This window comes from Calypte anna, chromosome 1, assembly GCF_003957555.1.
Source record: "Calypte anna isolate BGI_N300 chromosome 1, bCalAnn1_v1.p, whole genome shotgun sequence".
Lineage (NCBI taxonomy): Eukaryota > Metazoa > Chordata > Aves > Apodiformes > Trochilidae > Calypte > Calypte anna.
The window spans coordinates 13,049,317-13,070,167 of NC_044244.1; the positions used below are offsets into that span (position 1 = coordinate 13,049,317).

Below are 20,851 nucleotides of genomic sequence, written 5' to 3' on the forward strand. Positions count from 1 at the left end.
TTTCTCTTGATGAAGCACAAAGCCCTTGAATTTTCACATAATTAATAGCAGCACTGCCAATTATTGCTTCATTGCCTTAGCAGGCTGTTAGCATTCCAGACTGCCACAAACTGTGACTTTATCTTTAGACGCAGTATAGCCTTGCACCTATACTAATAGTGCAGCTTAGCAACTCAATGACTTTTTTGATCACATCCCTTTTGCTATCTATCAGTCTTTAGTTAAAGCACTTCAGAAGATACTTTTCTGTAACACATTCTGAATCTCACTACAAATCTCATGAAAACAAGTTTTATTTTCACAGTCCACATGACTAATAAACACTCAACTTTCAACAGCCCCCCAAAGGTGTTGATTTTTTGGGGCTTTGAGATGCAGCTATTTCTAAAATTCACCTTATCACCTGATGCAGAGCTACCTGGTATCTGATAATACCTGTACAATGGTAACTTCTCCTGCTTCACCAATCCTTGGGAAAAATACTTAGTATCACTGAAAATGCCTTTACAGTCCCTGCTACAAAAGCCTTAAGAGCTTATGTATATTGTACTACAAGTTCATGTACAGGAGTGGAAACTAATTTCAGAGATACTAAAAAAGGAGAGAAAAAACAAAAAATGGGAATGCTGTCCAGTGAACACAAAACAAGATGTGGCACTTTCTGGTAACATGCTTTATTGATTTGACTCATGTAAGCTTTCCTCTTTCTTTTGAGTTTCAAGACTGATACAGAAAAATCTTTGAAAAGACACTTTTTCAGCAGTCAGATCTCAAAGAGATCTTGTACTTGGCCAAGTGAAAAGAACAAAGGTTGCTCTTAAAGCAAACTTGTAAACCTGCACTTACAAAGTAATCCTCCACCCTTCTCAGTAAAGGACTGGATAGAATGGTGAAACGCCTACAGCTCTCACCCCGAGACCATAGCAGAAGCACAAAATCCTTAAACTTAATCCTTACTTAAACTGCACTAGTATATCAATCCATGAAAACTTCAGTAACTTATGAAAATGTGTTTCCACAATTATTTTTTTTAAGAAGGAAGAGGAAAACACATGTATTTTTAAAAATTTGTCTTCTCGTTTTTTTTAATTGTTCACACCAACCAGAAATTCAGTAGTAAGCAGCAGTAATAAAAAAACCTCATTACCTTAAGAAAGAACCTCTTATCTGTCCTAACAGGATTGTAGGAGGCAAGGTAAGCAGCTATTAGAAGAAATTTGGAGTAATAAGGAAGTTCCACATGTGTATGTGCTGAAAGTCCTATAAAATAAAAAAACAGTTTATGAGTCACCAAAACCCACTCTGAACATCCAAACTTCAAATTATACATTTGCATTCTTCTTTTCTCCTCTCCTGTAGAAGTAACTAAATGAGTATGGCTACTTTCTCAACCCTACTGTCACAGATACAAAATCGGTGAAGGACCGATTGGGCCACGGAGTGGCACAAAGCCAAACAAAACTCATATTCTGAGCTCTTCATGGATCCATCTCAGTAATTATATTTGAAGAACAAAAAAAATTTTTTTAATCCAGACTACTTTCATTTAAGGTAAATTTCATCTGCCCTGTTTGCCAGAAATTGATGTATTTAAATACAGTGGCAAAGCTTTTCCCCAAGACCCAACCTTCAGGCTGCTCCAGACTGCACCAGACAGCTCAGCCAGGAATGGTGCTGGCATGGCAGAGAAAGAAGCAGTGCTTCTGAGAAGCAGTTCAGCATCTCACAATTTTAAGCCACTTTTTTTTAATTTCCTACAGAAAATGTTTTCAAAACTCTATAAACTTGATCCAGTTGACCTAGCTTGCTACATGTGTACTTCATTAAGTTTTGTCTCACATATTCAAACACGAAAGAACTAGAGTCTATTTTCCTTCTCTCTTTTTACATTTACTGTGTATTTTTCCCCTCTACATTCTGTTGCTCGTCACAGTAGTTGTTCCTTTCACACAGCTTATGCATATGAATAGGATGATCAAACCACCTTACTTCATCAGTTGTTTAACTAAGGAGACTGCTAAATGGTCTCTCTAAGGCGCTCCTTGCTTATAGTTTTCACTTCAACAGTTTCTTGTTCTATGAAGTACCTGTGCTTTAATCCACAACCATCAGCAAATAAATATCAAAGAATTCAACATGTTCAAGATTCAGAGCATCCAGTATGATGAGAAGCATCCTAGGTGACAGCTTGTAAACAGCACAGAAGGAGGGAGTTTGAGTAATTCAAATAAAACTCCCTTGGTCAACAATGTCAAAAAATGACCGATCATAAGGCAAATACATGGAACAGTCTGATGACTGCAATTATTATAAGAGGCTATTTTAGCAACTATCTGAAGAAGAAATTATTTTTTATGATAAATAATATGGGAAAAGTGTTCTCAAACTATAAACCGGTCAAATGACCATGACCAACTAGCATCAGCATGAAAATGTTTTAGTATTCCCTCCTAAATTGTGAATGAAGGATGGCAGATATAGTGAGATTCAACCTTCAAGCCTGTCTTAAGTATAGAACCAACACAGATTTACTCCTCCAATGAAAAAAACAAATAGAATTCTTTCAATTCTGACACTTCTCTTTGCTATGAAATCAGGACATAGGACAGCTGTTTTGTTTAGGAATATACTAATCCAATGCAACACACCAGGTATGAGTATTCCCTTCTCCCCCCTCTGAGAATTTTGCCTGTTGGCACACAGATGTTTGACCATCAGGGGTCAGCCCATTCCTCATCCATTCTTTCATATGAAACACTGATTTAAAGAAATATGTTTTTACCCACAAAGGAGTTTAGTAAAGATTACTCCCAGGATTTATGCTAAGGGAAAAAACACTAATTTGCAGAACACATTCTCAAAAACTTGAAGACACCTGAGAGAGTTGGAGTGTTCAGGCTGGAGAAGGCCCCAGGGAGAACTGACAGCAGCCTCCCAGTACCTGAAGGGGGTCCTACAACAAAGCTGGGGGCAAGGATGAAGGGGTAATGGCTTTAAGGCGAAAGGGGATAGGATTTAGGCAAGACATTAGGAAGAAATTCTTTCCTGTGAGGGTGGTGAGACACTGGAACAAGTTGCCCAGGAAGCTTGTGGATGCCTCATCCCTGGCAATGCTCAAGGTCAGGCTGGTTGGGGCTTTAAGCAACATGGTCACACAGAAGGTGTCCCTGCATAGGCAGGGGGTGGGACCCAGATAATTTTTAAGGTCCCTTTCACCCCAAATCATTCTATGATTCTATGAGACAACATGATTACTCTTGACTATAAGTGAATGCTAACAGGTAGCCTAATCTATATAATTTCATCTACAAGTATTCATATAACAACAACCAAGTCAGACTGAGAAGTCCACACTTCACATTACGTGCCTCTGACAGAGTTGCTGCATTCCATACCTTTCAGCTGCCCAAGTTCTCCCTCGTCGTGCTGCAAGCGCTTCCACTGTGTGCTAAAAGACAAATAATGCAAATAATGAAAGATGAAGTATTTGTTACTTTTTAGAGAAAAATACCTCTTTAGTATATGTATATTTTAATTTCATGCCACAGGCTAGGATACAGATAATTAAAAGCTCCCAGTCTTATTACCTTGTATCTAAGCTTCAATAATGTGCAGGCTACATGCATTTGAAAAAAATGAAGAAAATTATGTAATATTAACATATAAAAATTAGAAGTGAATACAAGCTGATTTTAAAATATTGATTTCTTTCCATCTAACTAGCACCACTAAGCAAGTACCAATAAAATTCTAAGCTTCAAGAGCAACGCAGAGTTGGACAAAAAAGTAAAATCACCAATAGCTTTGATTTTTTTTCCTTCAATATCTGTTAACACTAGTGAAAACAATACAATGACTACTTCACAGTTTTGAAGTATATCTAAAAAAACAAAGCAATATACATCCTTCACTGAAAAAGTTAGAAGACACCAAGATAAAACTTATTGTCAGTGAAATATCTACAAATAGTTTAGTGTTTTCCTAAACAACAGCGAATATTTAACTTCAGTACTCCCCTTAAGGAACAACACTGTTAGAAATGTCATTAATTTAGATAATTTTGTATACTGCAAGGAGATAAAAACCAGGTTCTTAAAACCCTACTGCTTTTTTGGTTTATTTTAAGATCTTCATGAACCACGTTTATCAGACATAAGCCATACAACTTAAGAAAGCAGTTTAATGAGAGCTTATGTAATACGGAAATTATGAATGATTAACAAAATTATCAACAAGCAAAGTTTTTATCCGAAAGTCTATTTTACAGGTAGGAAAAAAAAAGTTTCATTTTAATCTCAGTTCAGGTAGTACAAGAGTCTACAGCAAAGTTCTATTGTTGTAACTTACAACTTGAACAAAAGCCCTGAGTAGTTACAGTTCTATGCCCAGAAAAAGTGATAGTTATTTTCATTCCTCAAGTTTTTACTAGTACATGGAGGAAAATTCCAGAATTGTTATGCATAAAGTTGAAATTTATAATAGCAAACCCACTAAAGCTCAAATTTATGATCAAAGAAAACTCTAAAGAGGGAAATCTAGTTCTTTGGAAACAATTCATAAACTGCTTTGTATCATAAACTTATGCTACACTGTCATTAGAGCAGGTAAGTACATATATTTAACAAAGACTTCTACTAAACACCCAGGTTCAGTTACCAGAATACTCTATGGCTTCAATGAAACCCAAAGAAAGAAATAATTACATTTGTATCAAGATAAAGAAATCAAAGAACAGTATCTCTCTTTCCAAGGTGTAACATCAGAATCACCTGTAAGATGGAGAAGACATAATCCTGAGTTGATTATTAGCATTAAACATTAGCAGCACCATCATTTTTCTTGCAGTCTGACAAATTAAGTAGTAAAAAAATGAATCTAAAATCACTCCAAAGGAAATTCAGCCCATAAGCTGAACCTCGGCCTTTAATGCTGTTGAAAATGGTAATTTCATATAAGGAAAATTTTGCCTTTGGACAAGAAAATTAGTTGTCAGAAGGCACATTAAATTTAGAAACCTAGCTCTTCTAAACAAAGCTAAGGAACACAGATGTTCAAAATCTGTAATGTCTCCTAAGCATTTTGAGGTTGGCATGCATTCTTGGTACACTGAGGATCTGCCAAGTCTACTTTACAAGTGTTTTAAATGCTGCTTTAATATTCTGGTTCTGGATTCCCATGCTCGGCAGTTTCTTACATGAGAGAAAACTGATCTATCTGCATGACCACCAGTGAAAAAGAGAACACAACCTGCTTTATTAATCGTTTTATATTCTACAAATGCTGTTTCACTTCAAAATTTCTTCCTGAGATACAATTTCTAACATTGTATCAAGAACAAACCCTGCTAAAGAAAAAAGATTCTATCTAGCAAAAACCAAACACCAGACATGAAATATATTTGAAAGACTAAATATTTAGAGAGGAAGCCTGTTAAAAAATCACCATCAACAAAACATAAAAGTCCTCCCCCCTACATTACCTAGATATTTCACGGAGATAAACAGTCTGCATTGCCTTCTTCAAATGAGGCTCAATGTTCTTCCAAAGTTTGCGGGTGTCACGTTCATTTGCTGCACCAAGCCAGAATAAACACTGTTAAATAACATTTGACTTACAGAACACTCAAACTCTTAGCCCAAACTCTTAGACCTGAGCAGTCACAGATGTGACATTGCAAGTCTAACACCTTAACTCTGAAATGCTGTCTTAGTATGATGCACATCCATTTGCAAGCTGAGGCTGCCAGCCAAGACCATTTTCTGTGCTTTATTCTGAGATACTCTGGGACAGTTGGCCAGACCTTGGCTCTCATTTTCTGTTCTTGGCCTTGACAGACAGAAGTCCTGGTGGTTTAGTGTGGAGAAAAACATAGAGGGGAAGCAAATTTTCATATTATTTCCACCTCATTTCCATAAAACACCATCACCAAATGCCACCTCCTTCTCTGCAAATGCTGCCTACTGGGGGCAACTGGAATAAAAATGCTCTCATGATCAAAGAAATCATCATAATACAACAAGGATCAAAGCAAAGTCTCCCACAAAACAGGAGGGTACCTGCCCTTTCATACACCTGCTCAAGTTAAATACAGATGCTTACCTTCTCCTCTGACTACTGGTTCACAGTATTTAGAAAAATTGAGCATTGCCTACAGAAAGCAGAAAGTATAACACATTAAAGAAGCAATATATTTGATATAGCTAGAAAATATAACAAGCAATGTAATTCATTATTTTGCAAAACCAATGAATTATTTTTCAGTCGAGAATTATGCTGCTTGTTTCCAAACATTTTACTGTAAAATGTCTCAACACTTCTGGAAATTAAAATAGCAACAAAAGAAATCTATCACATTATTTGGTTTTGAGCTCAGCAAAATCTGTTTACTCTAATCAGAGGTTGCATTTTTTTTAATTACATAGTAATTAAATATTTAAAATACAAAAAAAATGTCTTCATCAACTTCTTTACTCCCCTCATTTTCAGATAAAGCTTCATTTTAGGAGCAGTTCACCAAGTTCAAAAGTAGGCCACACATACTTAAAGACAAAAGCCACACACATAAGCAGAAATTATTTTAAAAACTAAAAATTCTAACGCATTCCATATGCAATCAAACTCCACTTGCCTTAGGTAAAATTGAGCTACTTTTTGGCAAGGTTGTACTCTAGCTTTTTTTTATAAAATGATCAAATCAATATCACACAATTTTGTGAAATAACAATCCCCACATTTCATTCTGCTGCTGAACCTTATTAAATCTCTGCACTAGTATACAGAACTCAATAAAATACCTTCCACATATGCATCTAATTCAAGAATGTATAGTTAATAATCATGCATAATAACACATTTTTAGAGTCTATGTTAGACACTATGGAATTGTTAAGAAGCCTACAAACAGTTGTATGTGCCTGTCACTACCTTCTACAGAAGAGACTTGTCAAGCACAGTAAAAGTTTAGGGTCCATTTATGTGTATCTTCTCATAAGGTTGCTATTTCACCCGCACACACAAACAGTGCATCTAAAAGCTAATCAAATTATTCATGTACATGTACCTTCAGTACATGTCTAGATGTAACAGTTTCTATTTGTATCTCCATCAGATGTCAGAAATCTCATTGAAATATAAAACTTGTACAGTTAACAGGTAAGTTCAGCTGAAGTTGAGCTACATTTTCCTGATGGAAATGCAAGCAGAGCATTTAGATCATCTTACTAGCACTGATTTGCTCACTGGCCATTGCCACTGGTAACATCAAACTTGTAAAATTTCCTTGCACACAGTATAATTACTAAATAATAATCTTATGAGCTAATAACTGTTTATGCTATTCAGTTTTTCTTTTGCAAACGGTTACCTTGAAGTAATTTTTCTTTTTCTTGTTAGTTTGTTTGCTATTACATTCTTCAATTGATAGATGGCTACAATTCTTTTTCCAAGTATCTTCAAAGTATTTTTGTTCCCTTAGGCAAAACTAAATTGCAGGAACTTTGATTTATTTTTTTTTAACCTTAATTCCAAAAGAAAAGCAATGGAAACACTTCTGTCAGTCCTATCTTCTCCAGGCCAACTCACAGGCTATCTTTCTGTAAGACTAGGCAACAGACCTCTCTTGCATCAGCTCAGTTACATTAAAATCCTCTGTAGAAGGCAAATGAATTGAAAATTTGACACTCTTAAATAATTTAGGCAAAGCCACATAATCACATGTAAAAAGAACTTGAAGCACCAACAACTGCTTGAAGGAGTAAAACTGTAACTATTCCTTCCTCTGACTGAAATGAAAACAATAAAAGCAAGTCTGGGATGGAGTTGTCCCTTTTTGAGCTAACACATTCTTAAGAGGGTGGATTCAGTCTAGATGTAAGGAAGAAATTGTTTACGATGAGGGTGGTAAAACACTGGCACAGGTCGCACAGAGAGGGGGTAGATGCCCCATCCCTGGAAACATTCAAGGTCAGGTTGGATGGGGCTCTGAGCAACCTGATCTAGTTGAAGATGTCCCTGCTCACTGCAGTGGGGGGTTGGACTAGATGGCCTTTAAAAGTCCCTTCCAACCCAAACCATTCCATGACCCTTTGTTTCTCTCCTCCATATTCATCAATAAATCTAGACTTTCAGAGCTTATTTGGCAAAAAAGACCCCCAAACAAAACAGTAACTCTAAAGGAGCTCATCTCACCAGATGCTGAAGTTCTTTCAGGTCCCTACAGACCATGTAGAAGACACCAAGCAAGATATTGATATATGCAGCATAGAAGTCCCCAGAGTATTCTGAAGGATGATTCTGAGACAAGATCTTCTGCAGGTGTCCTGTTTAAATGTAATTAAGTTTTGGTGATTTAAAGCTACCTTAATAAACTGACTACAAGTTAAGTAGAAAAACAAACTAAAATCATTATTAAACCACTCCAAATTCACCAAGACTACACTGATTAAAAGAACGAATAAATATAACAGAAATAAAAATTTAGTTTGATATGTTTTGGCAAGTGGAAAAAAAGATGCGGTTTTTAGAGGTTGTACGAATACAGACTTCTACATTCCAGTAGCTATTACATATTCTGGATTCTGTAAAAGAAATACTGATAAACATTGAAAAAACATTTGGAACTTCTTTAACAAAGCCATTATTCAATCTCCAAAAAGCAGATTAAAGAGTTAGTTTACCTATGCTGTAGTCAGGAAAATATAAGGTGAACGGCTCAAAGCATCCAGCATTTGGACGGAACAGTTCCCATACTATTTCACTGAGCAAGACAACTGTCACATTTCTGTCAGTCTACACGGGCAAGAAAAAAATGTTTAAAAGCAGCAAAAAAACCTTCTGTGTTACAATAACAAGAGAAATTATTATTGTGAGTTTTCTGTTCCACAAATATCATAAAATTTACAGTTTAATACAAATTACTAACATAGAAAGAAAGGTTCAGCTGGCCTAATCAAGAAGCTCACACGCTTGCAGCTTTTCCAAATTACACGAGATTTCTCTGCTGTCTTTGCCATTTCACTGACCTGTAAGCTTTGTGGGGTAATAGAGCTCTGGTATGGGACAGTACCAAGTAGATTCCATCCCTTACTGCCAAAATTAAGACACCATTTTACTTTGGTAATTATACTCAGACTTTCAGAACAAGCAGGAACAGTTAAAAAGTGAAAGAAAGTTCAGTGCTTTCGAAACCAGCTTCCTGAAAGCATGGTACTTTCAATATAAAAGGTAAGCTAGTCTTTAAAAACAAACAAAAATATAGTATTAACTGTGTATCAGCTGTTAACCAACAGTGGTTGTACACAGTCAAAGTACTTTTTAACTAAGTTTTTACTGACAATGTACTTGCCTTGAGTGTGATGTTTTGGTCAACAGGTAACTAAACAATTCATATTAAAAATAATATAACTTACTTTAGCCACCCATCTATATATCTGCTTTTTAATATGGAGCTATCTGTGAAGAGGCTCCATTCTTCCTCTTTCCAAGGTTTGTGCAATGTCTTTGCATTCTAAACTTCTGCATAATGAAAGATGCTTTTAAATACAGTTCTTCAAGAGAGGCATTTCAAAACTATTGAGACACCTCCAGAAACAAAAAGAAGTAACCTGATTGAATTGACAGTGCTTAATATGAGCTGAAAGAAAATATGACTTGAAAGAAAAGTTTAAATGCCAGTCTCCCTCCTTTAGATACAGGGAGAATATTCTTTTATTTACTCATCCTACTTTTTGCCAAAGTTGCACCCACCCTTACTCTTTACTGTTTTTTCTCTATTTTTATGTAACTTTTCTTTCTTTTAATGAGAGAGCATCTTTCTGTAGATTTCTCTGAGCTGGGCTGCCCTCCCAGATTTCCTAGTACTTTAGCTGAAAAAGTACTAAGGCATTTTCAGTTCTGTTAACCTTCCAATTTGAAAAACTTATATACATCCCACCATAATCCTCACAGAAATCAAGCATCGTACAACCCACTCTTTTTCCAGACACTTACCAACTCTTGAAGCCTAAGAAATGCTGGCAGGATGTTTGCTTCCATTTCCCTCAGCTGTTCTGCTCTATCCAGTACCTTTTAACAAAACAATTATCTTACTATACAAATCATGTCAACCTCCATTCTCACATGGACTTAAAAGTTAATTCTTAGCTCCCAGAAACTCATTTCACCAATGGCTCCTAGAAACCAGAAAGCACTGAAGTACCAAGATCCCTCAAACGAGCACCACTGGAGCAATTACTGCTTCAGGAGTTCTTCCAGAAAGCCCAGGAAGCTGCTATCTAAAAAAAGATGCCATCCCCAGGAAAACACATTCTCACACCTTGCAGCAGTACAAATTAAAACATAAGCATACCAGTCCAGAATGTCACTGACAAAGCCATGATATTATTACCAACCTCTGAAACCTTACTTTTTGTCCAAAATTCTCTCAATTTAAAAATAATGCATAGCTTGCAGCACTAAATATCAACATGCTCAGCTATTTTTTCTGACTGCGAAATTATTTTCCAGAAGCAAGTAAGAGCTGATATTAAAAAAAAAAAAAAGCTATCATCTGGAATTTACACTACTGGATTTTGAGATGAACTTCTCTTGCCATAGTTTGCAGCCAAGAAACCCACAGGGCTGTACTGTATGCAAACCTGGCACAGCACAAACATGCAGCATAGGTACATCTTAAACAGAAAACACTAGATAACTAACATATTTGGGAGCCCAGAGTTAAAAAAGAGCATAAAAATATGCATGACTATCCTTTGGAAAGAAATATTCTATTCCCAGGACACTTACTATCTTGACAGGAATGAAAAAAAGATGATAGAAACATATTTCCTTTGTATTTTATATACTACTCACAAATGAATCTAAATTCTGAAGTTTGTTACTTCTTTTGAATTGCTGCTGTTGAAAGAGAAATTATAGGTCCACAGAAAACTATACTTTCCCCTCCTTTTACTTTTTCTACCCACACCAAAATATTAAGACATCTATCATTTCTGTTGGCTACAGTAAGAAAAAGAATTTTATGTGGATAACCAAGAAACATTTTATGAAACAGTATTTCAAAATCCCACCAGACAGAGAAAAAAAAAGCCTGGAAGAGCAGCATCTCTGCAATAATAGCTCACTCTTCTTGGGAATTTATTTAGAACTACAATATGATTTTATAATGACATCTGAATTTGGTTCTTATAATAAACAACTTTGGGGATGTAGACTGCTTTACATTGTTGACCAAATAGAGAGTACACATTTTTACTAATAAAATACTGCTTATTGGACCTACAGACATGCAACTTCCAAACATCAAGCTTTAAGGTCCTGACCAAAGTTGATTTTACTTTTTAATTAAGTGTGAAACAAACCAGAGCTCCTGCTAGCAAACATCCTGCGACCCTTGTGGGCTATGTCAAGTGGTTTACAGAAACAGCCTACCCACAGGCCTAAAAATCCATGCCTTCTTCTTTAGTGTTAATATAGATTGCACCTTTCACCATTTCTTAAAAGAAAAAAACCAAAACTATAAATTTTAGAACTGTCTGCTGATTTACATTAGGAACAGTAGCTTGTTACTTCTGTAAACTACTAGGTAGTACCAATACATTAATGTCTACAAGTTGTATCTGTTCCAGTTTTTCAGGTACTTAGAATGAATTAATTAATTTTTCACAAATATTCAGAAGCATTCAGCACCCATGCTTGGGTTAAGAGAAAGATTTAGAATCTTTTGCTTGAAAGTAAACATTTATCTTAATTTGCTGAGTTAATCGGGCTGAAATATTACATTATTTACAAAGGTAATGAAACAGAATAAATTAGCATTGCCAGTTTATGTTCCCAGCACTCACGTCTTCCATCAGTCTCAATTTAAACCACTCTACAATAAATTCAGATGACACAGGTTAATACAAATAAATTGATTTGTATCCCCACTCCTGTCTGTTCTCATGCAGAGCAATAGTGAAATACTAATATAATGCTTAATTCTTCTGATTCAGCAACTATTAGTGATACAATTGAATCTTTCTAGGTATTTAATGGTTTGGTTTCTATAACCCACATTCAAGAATTTTTTAACTTCCCAAGTGATACTAGTTTTCACATAACATTTGAAGGACTGTTTACTAAAGCAGAAGTTTTTTAATTCAAGTACTAATCTGAAAGTAAAATTTTACTACATAATTATTTTGTGAAATTCCCTAAAGGTTATTTTAGTGCTAGATTTTGTTCTTATGGAATTGCTGAGATATGCCAATAGCATTTGTATCATTTCTCCATTTTGAGTGCTGATGCAATTTGTTTCTTCATTCAATTTTTTAAAAGCAAGTCAAATTTAACATCTTCATGGGCTGCAGGAAACTATGAAACAATGACATTTCCAGCATAATATGAAGCTATTTAACTCATTACTTTAGTATTTTTAAATGGTAATAAAATTTGTTTAACTATGGAACAGAATGAAGAATGATCAGAATAATTCTGAACTTCTTGTTTGCAAAAAAACAAAGCTGCTCTCCCACTGACTGCTGTGAGAAACATGCAGAGTAATTACCCAGGGTCATTAAGCTTTCAGTCTTGAACCACATCCATGTTTTCTTAAGTAATCAATTTCACCTCTTTTGACAAACTCTTAATTCCTACTGCTGGGTTGGAATTTCAGTCCAAGTATTTGGTAGATCCATGATGTATATATACAGTTACACATCATCAACACTATGGTGTTTGTATATTTAAAAAAAGAAAATAGATTTTATTCAAAGGAGAGCTAGAAAAAAATATGGTTCTGAGGAGTCTACGTACTCTCTACAGATCTCCTGTACGTCTTGTATGTATTCTCTGTGCACCTCTTGATGAGAGAGATAAATGGTATTACAGATGTCTGCAAATTTTGACTACATAGTTGAGATTCTAACAGGGAAAAAACAAACCCTAACATTCTAGTACTCTGTTGATTAAATAATTTCTGTGCTCTAAATTCTGATTATTTATCTGTGGTCTGCCTGTTTATTCCACTTGAGTATTTCATCAATTTTTTTCACTGCTGTATTTTTTTTTAATCTCTATTACTTAAAAAATGTGTCTGAGCTCTGAGGGCTACACGTGAAGCTGAAGACATAAGATCTCAGCAGCACTGTTACGGAGGAAATAATGCACTTCAGTTCCTTAATATAACTTGAACCTATTCTAGCCAACCAATTCTTATAATTTGTGTGCTCTGTGATCCACTCCTGTCCTACTTTCCACTGTTGCTTTTTATTTGTGAAGCCATCATCACAAGAAAACAGGTAAGCATGACTTCCTGATTATAAAACAAATACAGGCTCTCTATATTTTGAATACATTATTACATACTTAATTTAACTATGCTATATAATTTATGTTCATTAGTTATGCTATAAAGTTCTTGTGTAAAATGTTCTAAAATGACTAAAAATAAACAACCTCATCTAAAGCCAGTAAACCAAATGAATCTAATCAGTATCAACAGATTATGAATTAGGTCCAATATTATGATAACTGCTCTTTAGTGCACACATTTCACATATCAGTTACTGAGAATTACTCACCCCCTGTTAAGTGAAACAGAACTGGAATATTAAAACGAAAATACTTACAATGTATAATGTTTGATCTTGAAGCTCTTTATTCGCCACAGATTGTTTAAAGAAACGAACAAAGTCATTGAAGTTATCACAAGACACATGAGAAGTCTGCTCTGTCTCAGCAGAGCACTTCTGCAACTGGATGAGAATTTCTTCTAAAAGAAGTCGAGAAGTAAAGTGTTCCACACAGTTCACAAACACATGAGGAAGCTGAAGAGGATAACAAAAAACCACAACTTTATTCAGCTTTCTCAGTGTAAATACTCCGGAATCAGTTTTCTTTTCCAGATGAGACAATGAAAGACACCATCCCTTGGCAACAGCATTCACCAAAAAACCTTGCCAAAAAAAGAACTACCACTTATGTACCTACTCATAATACTATACTCACACAGTGAAATTACATTCTAATTCTCTTCTAATTTTTTTTTTTTTAATTAAACACATTTTATCTTCTAACTACATTTAAAAACTGTGAGCAATACATGAGAAAACTAATAGCATTTAATTGAACTAAAGTTGGACAATCATCACCCATTACGGTACCATAAAATAGCCCATTACTAACTAGAGTGTCTAGATAACATGAACTTCTCAGACTTACACTGCAAAGAAAATAATTGAGGAGTTCACTCCTCAGAATTACTCCAAATGTTTTTGGCATTCTCTATGCACAAATGAAAAAGTGTAAGCTTCCACATCATCCATGTGTAATCAGCCTCCTTCTGGACAACATTTTTAGAAAAAAAGATCTTTCCAGAGCAAAGAGAATTTGAAAAAAACACAAGAGTACGAGATATATATTATGACAATCCATAATATACTTCAAGGTTCCAATTTAGAAATACTGAAAAGTTATGGTCACTTGTAAATAAATGACACTATAGGCTACAAAATAGTACCAGCATTCTAGCCCCATAAGGCAAAAAACACAAATTTCTTGCAACTCTAAGAAACAGAGCATTTGCACAGTTCCATATTCACTGGAAAGGCAAATGCTTATTTTTACACTAAACTTTAAAGCCTCTAGAAAACATTAGTCATTGGGATACTTCTGACAGGAAGGTGTGTAGGTAGAACAGCAAGAAAATTTAAGTACTTCATTCCAGTCTTTCTACTTAAGATACAATACATGGCATATGATTCACCAGATGTGGGAAAGTGTGGTTATATGCTGGCAATCCACTCAAAGTAATAAAAAGCTTTCTTATGAGTTTGAACACTATTAAAACAAAGGGGCTACATGTCCAAAAGCACCTATTCAAAGTGCTGCACCTCTATGGCAGAATGAAAGCTAAGTGCCTCAGATGTGCTCCACAACACCATGCTATGTAGGAGACAGCTTCACTTGGCAACTGGAAGTTCTGTAGAGAGTTGCTGGTGAAAACCTATTCCTTTCCATAGTCTGTCTGCATCTTTGGATATTTCCTAAGTGGGTAGCGAATTTTAATGAAAGACACAAGTTCAGTTTGTTTTGCATAAAAAACATTCCTGCAGATAGGTGATAAATGCTGTCTAGAAAAGTCTTAAGTATCAAGGCCATCAGAACAAAGTGGAAGCCTATGATTTATGTATGAAGTAGGCACCTGGTACTGGATTTAAAAGTATGTGACTGACAAAAGCACAGGCACCAACAGGTTTAGATGGAAACTTCTGTGACAGCACCCTTTAGCTTAGGAGGACTTTAATACCTGTTTTGGGAAAAATTAGAAGAAGAAATAAAACTAGCAAGAATATACACATTTGCTAGAAGGAAAAGAAAGGCTACAAAATTTTCAAGACCCTAGTAATTAGAAATCTTCTGCCAGCACTAACCAGAGTGGGACTAAAATGCACTTAACTCTACATCATTCTTCAAAAAACAATTTTTATAAGAAACAGGCATTCAGCCACAATGACCCTTCTGCTTCTAGGTAGTTCAGATTCTCACATGATGTTTAAAAAGTAGATTTCTCTGACTGCAGTCTTTGCAACTGAAATAAATCCATTTCTGACAAAGTTCCTAGTGCACTAGTGAAAAAAATGATGCGTTTGTCCCACAGTAAGTAAGAAAGAATCAAGAAGGCAGAAATGGTGGAGGAAACTAATCATGTTGAGGAACTAGAAACTAGTTTGAGAGATCATCTATTAGAAATACATTTTAAATTCAATGTCCATTCTGAATACTCTTACCTTTAAGGTGTTTAGAAGAGTCTGCATCACATAGGTCTTTCCACTAGATGTATGTCCATAGATAAAGATGGATGGAAAACTAAACTGATGGCGCTTTGGGGAAAAAAAAAAACAAAACAACAAAACCACAAAACGGTTGCTATTTCAATTCTTCTTGGGTTTCATTTAACAGATCAAAGTTTTATTGATTAAGCTCCTCTCCAAAAGAAATGTCAACTTTTAAATTGAAGCATTAAATATGAAATATGCCAATATTATGGAATCAATGCAATCAAGCTTTATGTTTCATCTTTGCTGAAATGCTAGAAGGACAAGTCCCAAGCATTGAGTATCACATAAAGCTATGCATGAAACTGCTATGAAAAAAAACCCCTAAACCATCGCAACCAAAAACAAATTAAAAATGCCCCATAAGAGAGAAAAGCAGTGGGCTCAAATTAATTAATTACCTGAAATGAAATTTTGGCAAAATTGCAAGCTTTCCATTTTCCTAATTTCTGAGAACAATACCAACTGCTTTTATTTCCATCAGTAGAAAAAGAAACAGAAGAGAATCAAATGGTTCGGAGGAAGAGATAGTGAAGTTTTGCTCTTCTCTCACAAGGCAGTATTTGACAGAATACTTCTATTTATTTAATGTTAGTTGATGCTGTATATATTTCATGGATTTGTTTTTTTTAAGATGCAAGAAAAATAATTAACTTGAGCTTTTTATTTCATTCTGAACAGGCATTTATTCTTGTTTTCCTTATTTCTAAGAATCCTGTAAACTGACTTAAAAATCCAAATATAAATTTGACAAACTCTTTAAGAAAACCAAAGCACTCTTGTGCAATACATGTGTATAGGCTAACAAGCATATTTAACAAGAATATAAGTATTTTTTTTAGAGTTGTGGACAACATGCTTGTAATAATTACACATAACTTAAATGTTGTATGTCGATGTATTTATTCTCAATAATTAAAGGCAGAATCAGAAACAGATATTAGTTTTGATTTTTTTAGCTGAATGTAAATGGATATATCAATTGCTTTTTAAGTTTGCAGATAAAAAAACTCCATCACCTTTTTCACAACTTTGCCAAGCAGTAACAGAACCCATTAATACTCCAGTGATTTCCAGATCTTATGGCCAGCAACAAAACTACTAAGAATCAGACCAACTTCATGTACTTGGAATTCGGGCACATAGATATTAGATTAACAGGTCAATACAAAGCAAAATTTCTACACTGGTACTGAAAAAAAAAATTCCCAGAAATCTAGACCAGGGAATAAGACAGACTTACTTCCTGGTACTAACTGGCAAAGACAGAACGGTCATGGAGAAATCAGGCTTCTGAGACAGAAAAGCACTAAAACAGCTGTCAAGTTTGTCTGGGCCCTTCCAGTTGCAAAACATCTTTCAACCTTCAAACTTCCTAGAATCTATGTTCTGAACACTAAAGTTCAAGATGTGTAACAAAACCATCCAACCAACAAAAAAAAAACCAAAAACAAAAACCCCAAAGCAACAACCAAAGTATGTTCATAATGACATCCCAAAAATGCCCTTAAATTTCTACACTGCTCTCTGTGACAGGAGAACATATTTGTTCAATTCAAACACTCAAAATAAAAAAAACTACCTCGCCAAATATTGACAGCAACGTGGACACTTGGGATTCTCGACAAGGCACCAAGCTTTCCAACTGGAGCAGTGTATCTGCTGGGTACGCTGGATATTCAATATTAGGCATTTTGATGTTCCTGTAGTTAAGTCACCTAAATATCCACATCACATCTGAGGTGCAGAGACAAGAAATTAAGTGATCTGGAAAATAAACTGTTTTAACTATCAGTTCATATACACACAAAGGAGGAAAATGAACAAGAATTAATGTAAAATCTAAACAGACATTTGAGCTCTGAATAACAGTTTAATTATGACACTTGAGACTTCATAAAAATCAAAATTTACTATGTAAGGCATTATACAGACATTTTCACACCAGACAGAATCGAAAAATTAAAATAAAGTGGGTAAAGCATACAGAAAATGAGTGGAACAACATAGCAAAGAATTGTCACAGATAGGAGAAATACCGATCCAGTTTTGTCTTTATAACCTTTAAATGAAGCAAGGAAATAAACTGAGGAAAGTAAATTAGTCACAGATCACCACCTCACTGGACAGCCAATAAACTAGATTCAGAAGTGACAGAGAAGTGGTAGGGCTTAAGGAAAGATGAGTGTGACAAAATAATAGCTTTCCTCACATGTTAACAGCAATGCATTACTCCAGCTTGAAAGCAGCAGAAGCATATGAACAGAACCCATCTGATGGTATAAACTGAAAATACTGCTTAGAAATAGCAAGGCCCAAATCAGTTAGATAAAGCTGTGATATAATTAGAGTCTACCTTTTACATAAGGGCTAGTCAAGGAGGACTGAGGGTCTTGATTTTCCAGTCATTGGGAAGGCTGGATTTTAGTGACTGAACATGAAAAAACTCTTCAAGGGCACTACTTTGTCTACAGCTTCTAAAACTTCTGGAAAGATAGTACATTGCCTGTAGTGATAAGGACAATCTGCAGAGAGAGACCTGCAGTAAACATAAGAGCTGGATTCTGACTTCGTCAAATGTAGCACAACCTGACACACAAAAAGGGAGTTTGGAAATTTAGATATCACAATACAGATATCTCATCAGTTGTTAGGAGTATCTGTAAGCTATCAAGACAAAGATAATAAACAAAGCACTCCAAACATATTTAAATATAAGTATTTATAACCAAATATGTTAGGCTGGGCATAAGTACAATGCCACATGAGAAAAGATTAGGTTAGCGGAAGGAGATAAAAAATAGCATGGGAAATGGAAAATAAACTGAAGAAAAAAAGCAGTATTGGCCTGCACTGACAGGGGAACTACTGGCCTACAAGGACGTTTACAGGCAAAAATATATTTATGGAAATACAATAGTCTTATAGGGAAGCAATCTCTATTAAGTATTTCCACAAATATTTTGAGGAAAGATTTTTATTTTTTTCTTATCTTCAATGTTTTCTGCGGTAGAATCTGGGACTGTATAATCATCAGTAGCGAAGTAAATTGAATTAACAAGAAAAAAAGGGTAACACCAATAACAGAAATAATGACTGTAATGAAATTCAGCATTACTAATTACACATACTTGTTAAGTAACCACATCATAACTAGTAAGGCCTACAGTTAGATTTCAAGAAACCATAAATTTGAAGCAACTTGGAAAATAAGCAAGTCCATCACACAGTAAGTATGACAAATGAAGGAAAGCAGCCATGAAAAAAACCCACATAATCAAGCAAATTATTTCCCATACAGAAAGGCACACAAATAGCCTTAGCCCACTTTAACAGATCAGTAAGATCAGTTTGTAACAGGTCTGCCCACTGTATCTATTCAGATATCTATTAAAAATGGAATGACAATATAAAAACTTTAACAGCTTAAGGCTGCTCTTTAAAAATGAGCTAGAAAAAAACGAACAAGGATGGAAAGAAAAAAAACTTAAGACATTAGCCTGCAGAGCAGAGGCAAGGTGGGAGTTTTAGATAAGGCTGTAATGTTTATATGGATTTCAGAAAAGTAACAGCTTTTTTGCTCCACTGACTACATGAGAACAAAGCTTGATTAAGTGTCCTAAACGCATCTTAAGCCATAAAGGTATTTCAGCTTCTCCACACTGCTGCCCGACTGCACTTCAGAAAAGGATGAATTACAGGTGGATCACATCCTACCTGCCAACCCTGTTTCAAACTTACACTAAATACCCTGAGGCCATTGGATGAAAAATCTACATCTCTATTGACTACATGGCATCTTAATCTTCAGTGGGATCCCATCCCTGAGTTCACAAGAGAAAGAATGTTTAGAGAAGATGTTCACGAAACATTTACTTTAGATTAAATGGCAAGCTCGAACTCGGGATGATCCCGGCAGCCGAAGGTTGCACGTGTGACTCCAGCCCATGAGAGGGGACAAAAGCACTTCCAGCTGAGTCCAGGTAAAGGTGCCAAAAGCACAAGTTCATGGCTGAATTTTATTATTAGACATCCTCTCCCAATTCACTGCTCCTAAAATGCTTTTACACTTTATAACGAAAGTTGACAGAACTGAAGGGACTCCCAGAGTTCTGCTTCCCCTCAGGCTCCTTGTGGCACACGCGTGCCCTGGCTGAGGGGGGTCACCACCCCCGGCCTCCCCAGCGCGGACGCGCTCCGCGACGCCCAGCCAAGGCTTCCCTCAGCCCCGCGCCCGTGCAGCCCCGGGGCCGGCTCGGACCCTGACACCCCGGACCCCGGCTCCCTCACCCACGCACGCGGCCCCGCACCGCTCCCTAACCGGAACGCGGAAGGAGCAGGTCCCCAAGCGCGTGAAACCGGTTGCTCCGCTCGCCGGGCCGGGCCGAACCGAGCCGAACCGAGCCAAATCGAATCATTCCCTCCACCCACTCCGCTGCTCACCGCGGGTCCCTCACCATCCCTGTCTGCACAACGCCTCCCGCGCCGGCTCCGGCGCATGCGCACAGGGACAGCGGCACCGCCTCCCCGCTCGGTGCGCAGGTGCAGAGCGCGCGCGCAGGCGCCGTTGCCGCTTGAGGCTGTGCCCGGGTCTGTGCCCGGGAGCGGCGGGAAGGGCGGCGCGGTTCTGAGGGGAGGTGTTGGACCGTCCTGTGGCCTGGGGGAGGGCGGGTGACAAGTCCCAGGGGCGGTGTGGTGTCTTACCGCTCCGGGAGAGCGCTGTGTAGCTCGTGGGTGTCTTTGGAACCTTGGAGAGGAACCAGGGAGAGGAGTTTAGTTCCATTAACATAGAATCATTAGACTCGTTTGGGTTGGAAGGGACGTTAGAGATCATCTACCATGATCATCAACCCCCAGCATGGGCAGGGACACATCCCATTACACCAGGATACTCAAAGCCCATCCAGCCTGGCCTTGAATGCTTCCAGGGAGGGGACAACCACAACTTCCCTGAGCATCCTGTGCCAGTCTCACCACCCTCACAGTAAAGAATTTCTTCCTAATGTCTAACTTTAATCTCCCCTCTTCCAGTTTAA

The 20,851-nt window shown here is 36.6% G+C and overlaps 1 protein-coding gene across 4 annotated transcripts in view; it reads right to left on the bottom strand.

Annotated features, from left to right (window-relative positions):
• Positions 1 to 20,344, bottom strand: part of ORC5 (origin recognition complex subunit 5) — a 65,537-nt gene extending 45,193 nt beyond the window's left edge. Inside the window, exons 1-11 of one of the 4 annotated variants that reach the window (XM_030451182.1) lie at positions 20,259 to 20,344; positions 17,398 to 17,552; positions 15,768 to 15,860; positions 13,608 to 13,805; positions 9,988 to 10,062; positions 8,676 to 8,787; positions 8,188 to 8,318; positions 6,100 to 6,148; positions 5,480 to 5,570; positions 3,396 to 3,448; positions 1,148 to 1,260 (exon numbers count right to left, since the gene is read on the bottom strand). In XM_030451182.1, the coding sequence (XP_030307042.1) occupies positions 1,148 to 1,260; positions 3,396 to 3,448; positions 5,480 to 5,570; positions 6,100 to 6,148; positions 8,188 to 8,318; positions 8,676 to 8,787; positions 9,988 to 10,062; positions 13,608 to 13,805; positions 15,768 to 15,860; positions 17,398 to 17,508 (1,026 nt within the window). In that variant the 5' untranslated portion in view covers positions 17,509 to 17,552; positions 20,259 to 20,344. Of the gene's footprint in view, positions 1 to 1,147; positions 1,261 to 3,395; positions 3,449 to 5,479; positions 5,571 to 6,099; positions 6,149 to 8,187; positions 8,319 to 8,675; positions 8,788 to 9,987; positions 10,063 to 13,607; positions 13,806 to 15,767; positions 15,861 to 17,397; positions 17,583 to 20,105; positions 20,197 to 20,258 lie in introns of those variants that run through there. The other 3 variants (XM_030451187.1, XM_030451192.1, XM_030451199.1) reach the window with 3 other exon arrangements.
• Between the last annotated feature and the right edge of the window lie 507 nt (positions 20,345 to 20,851).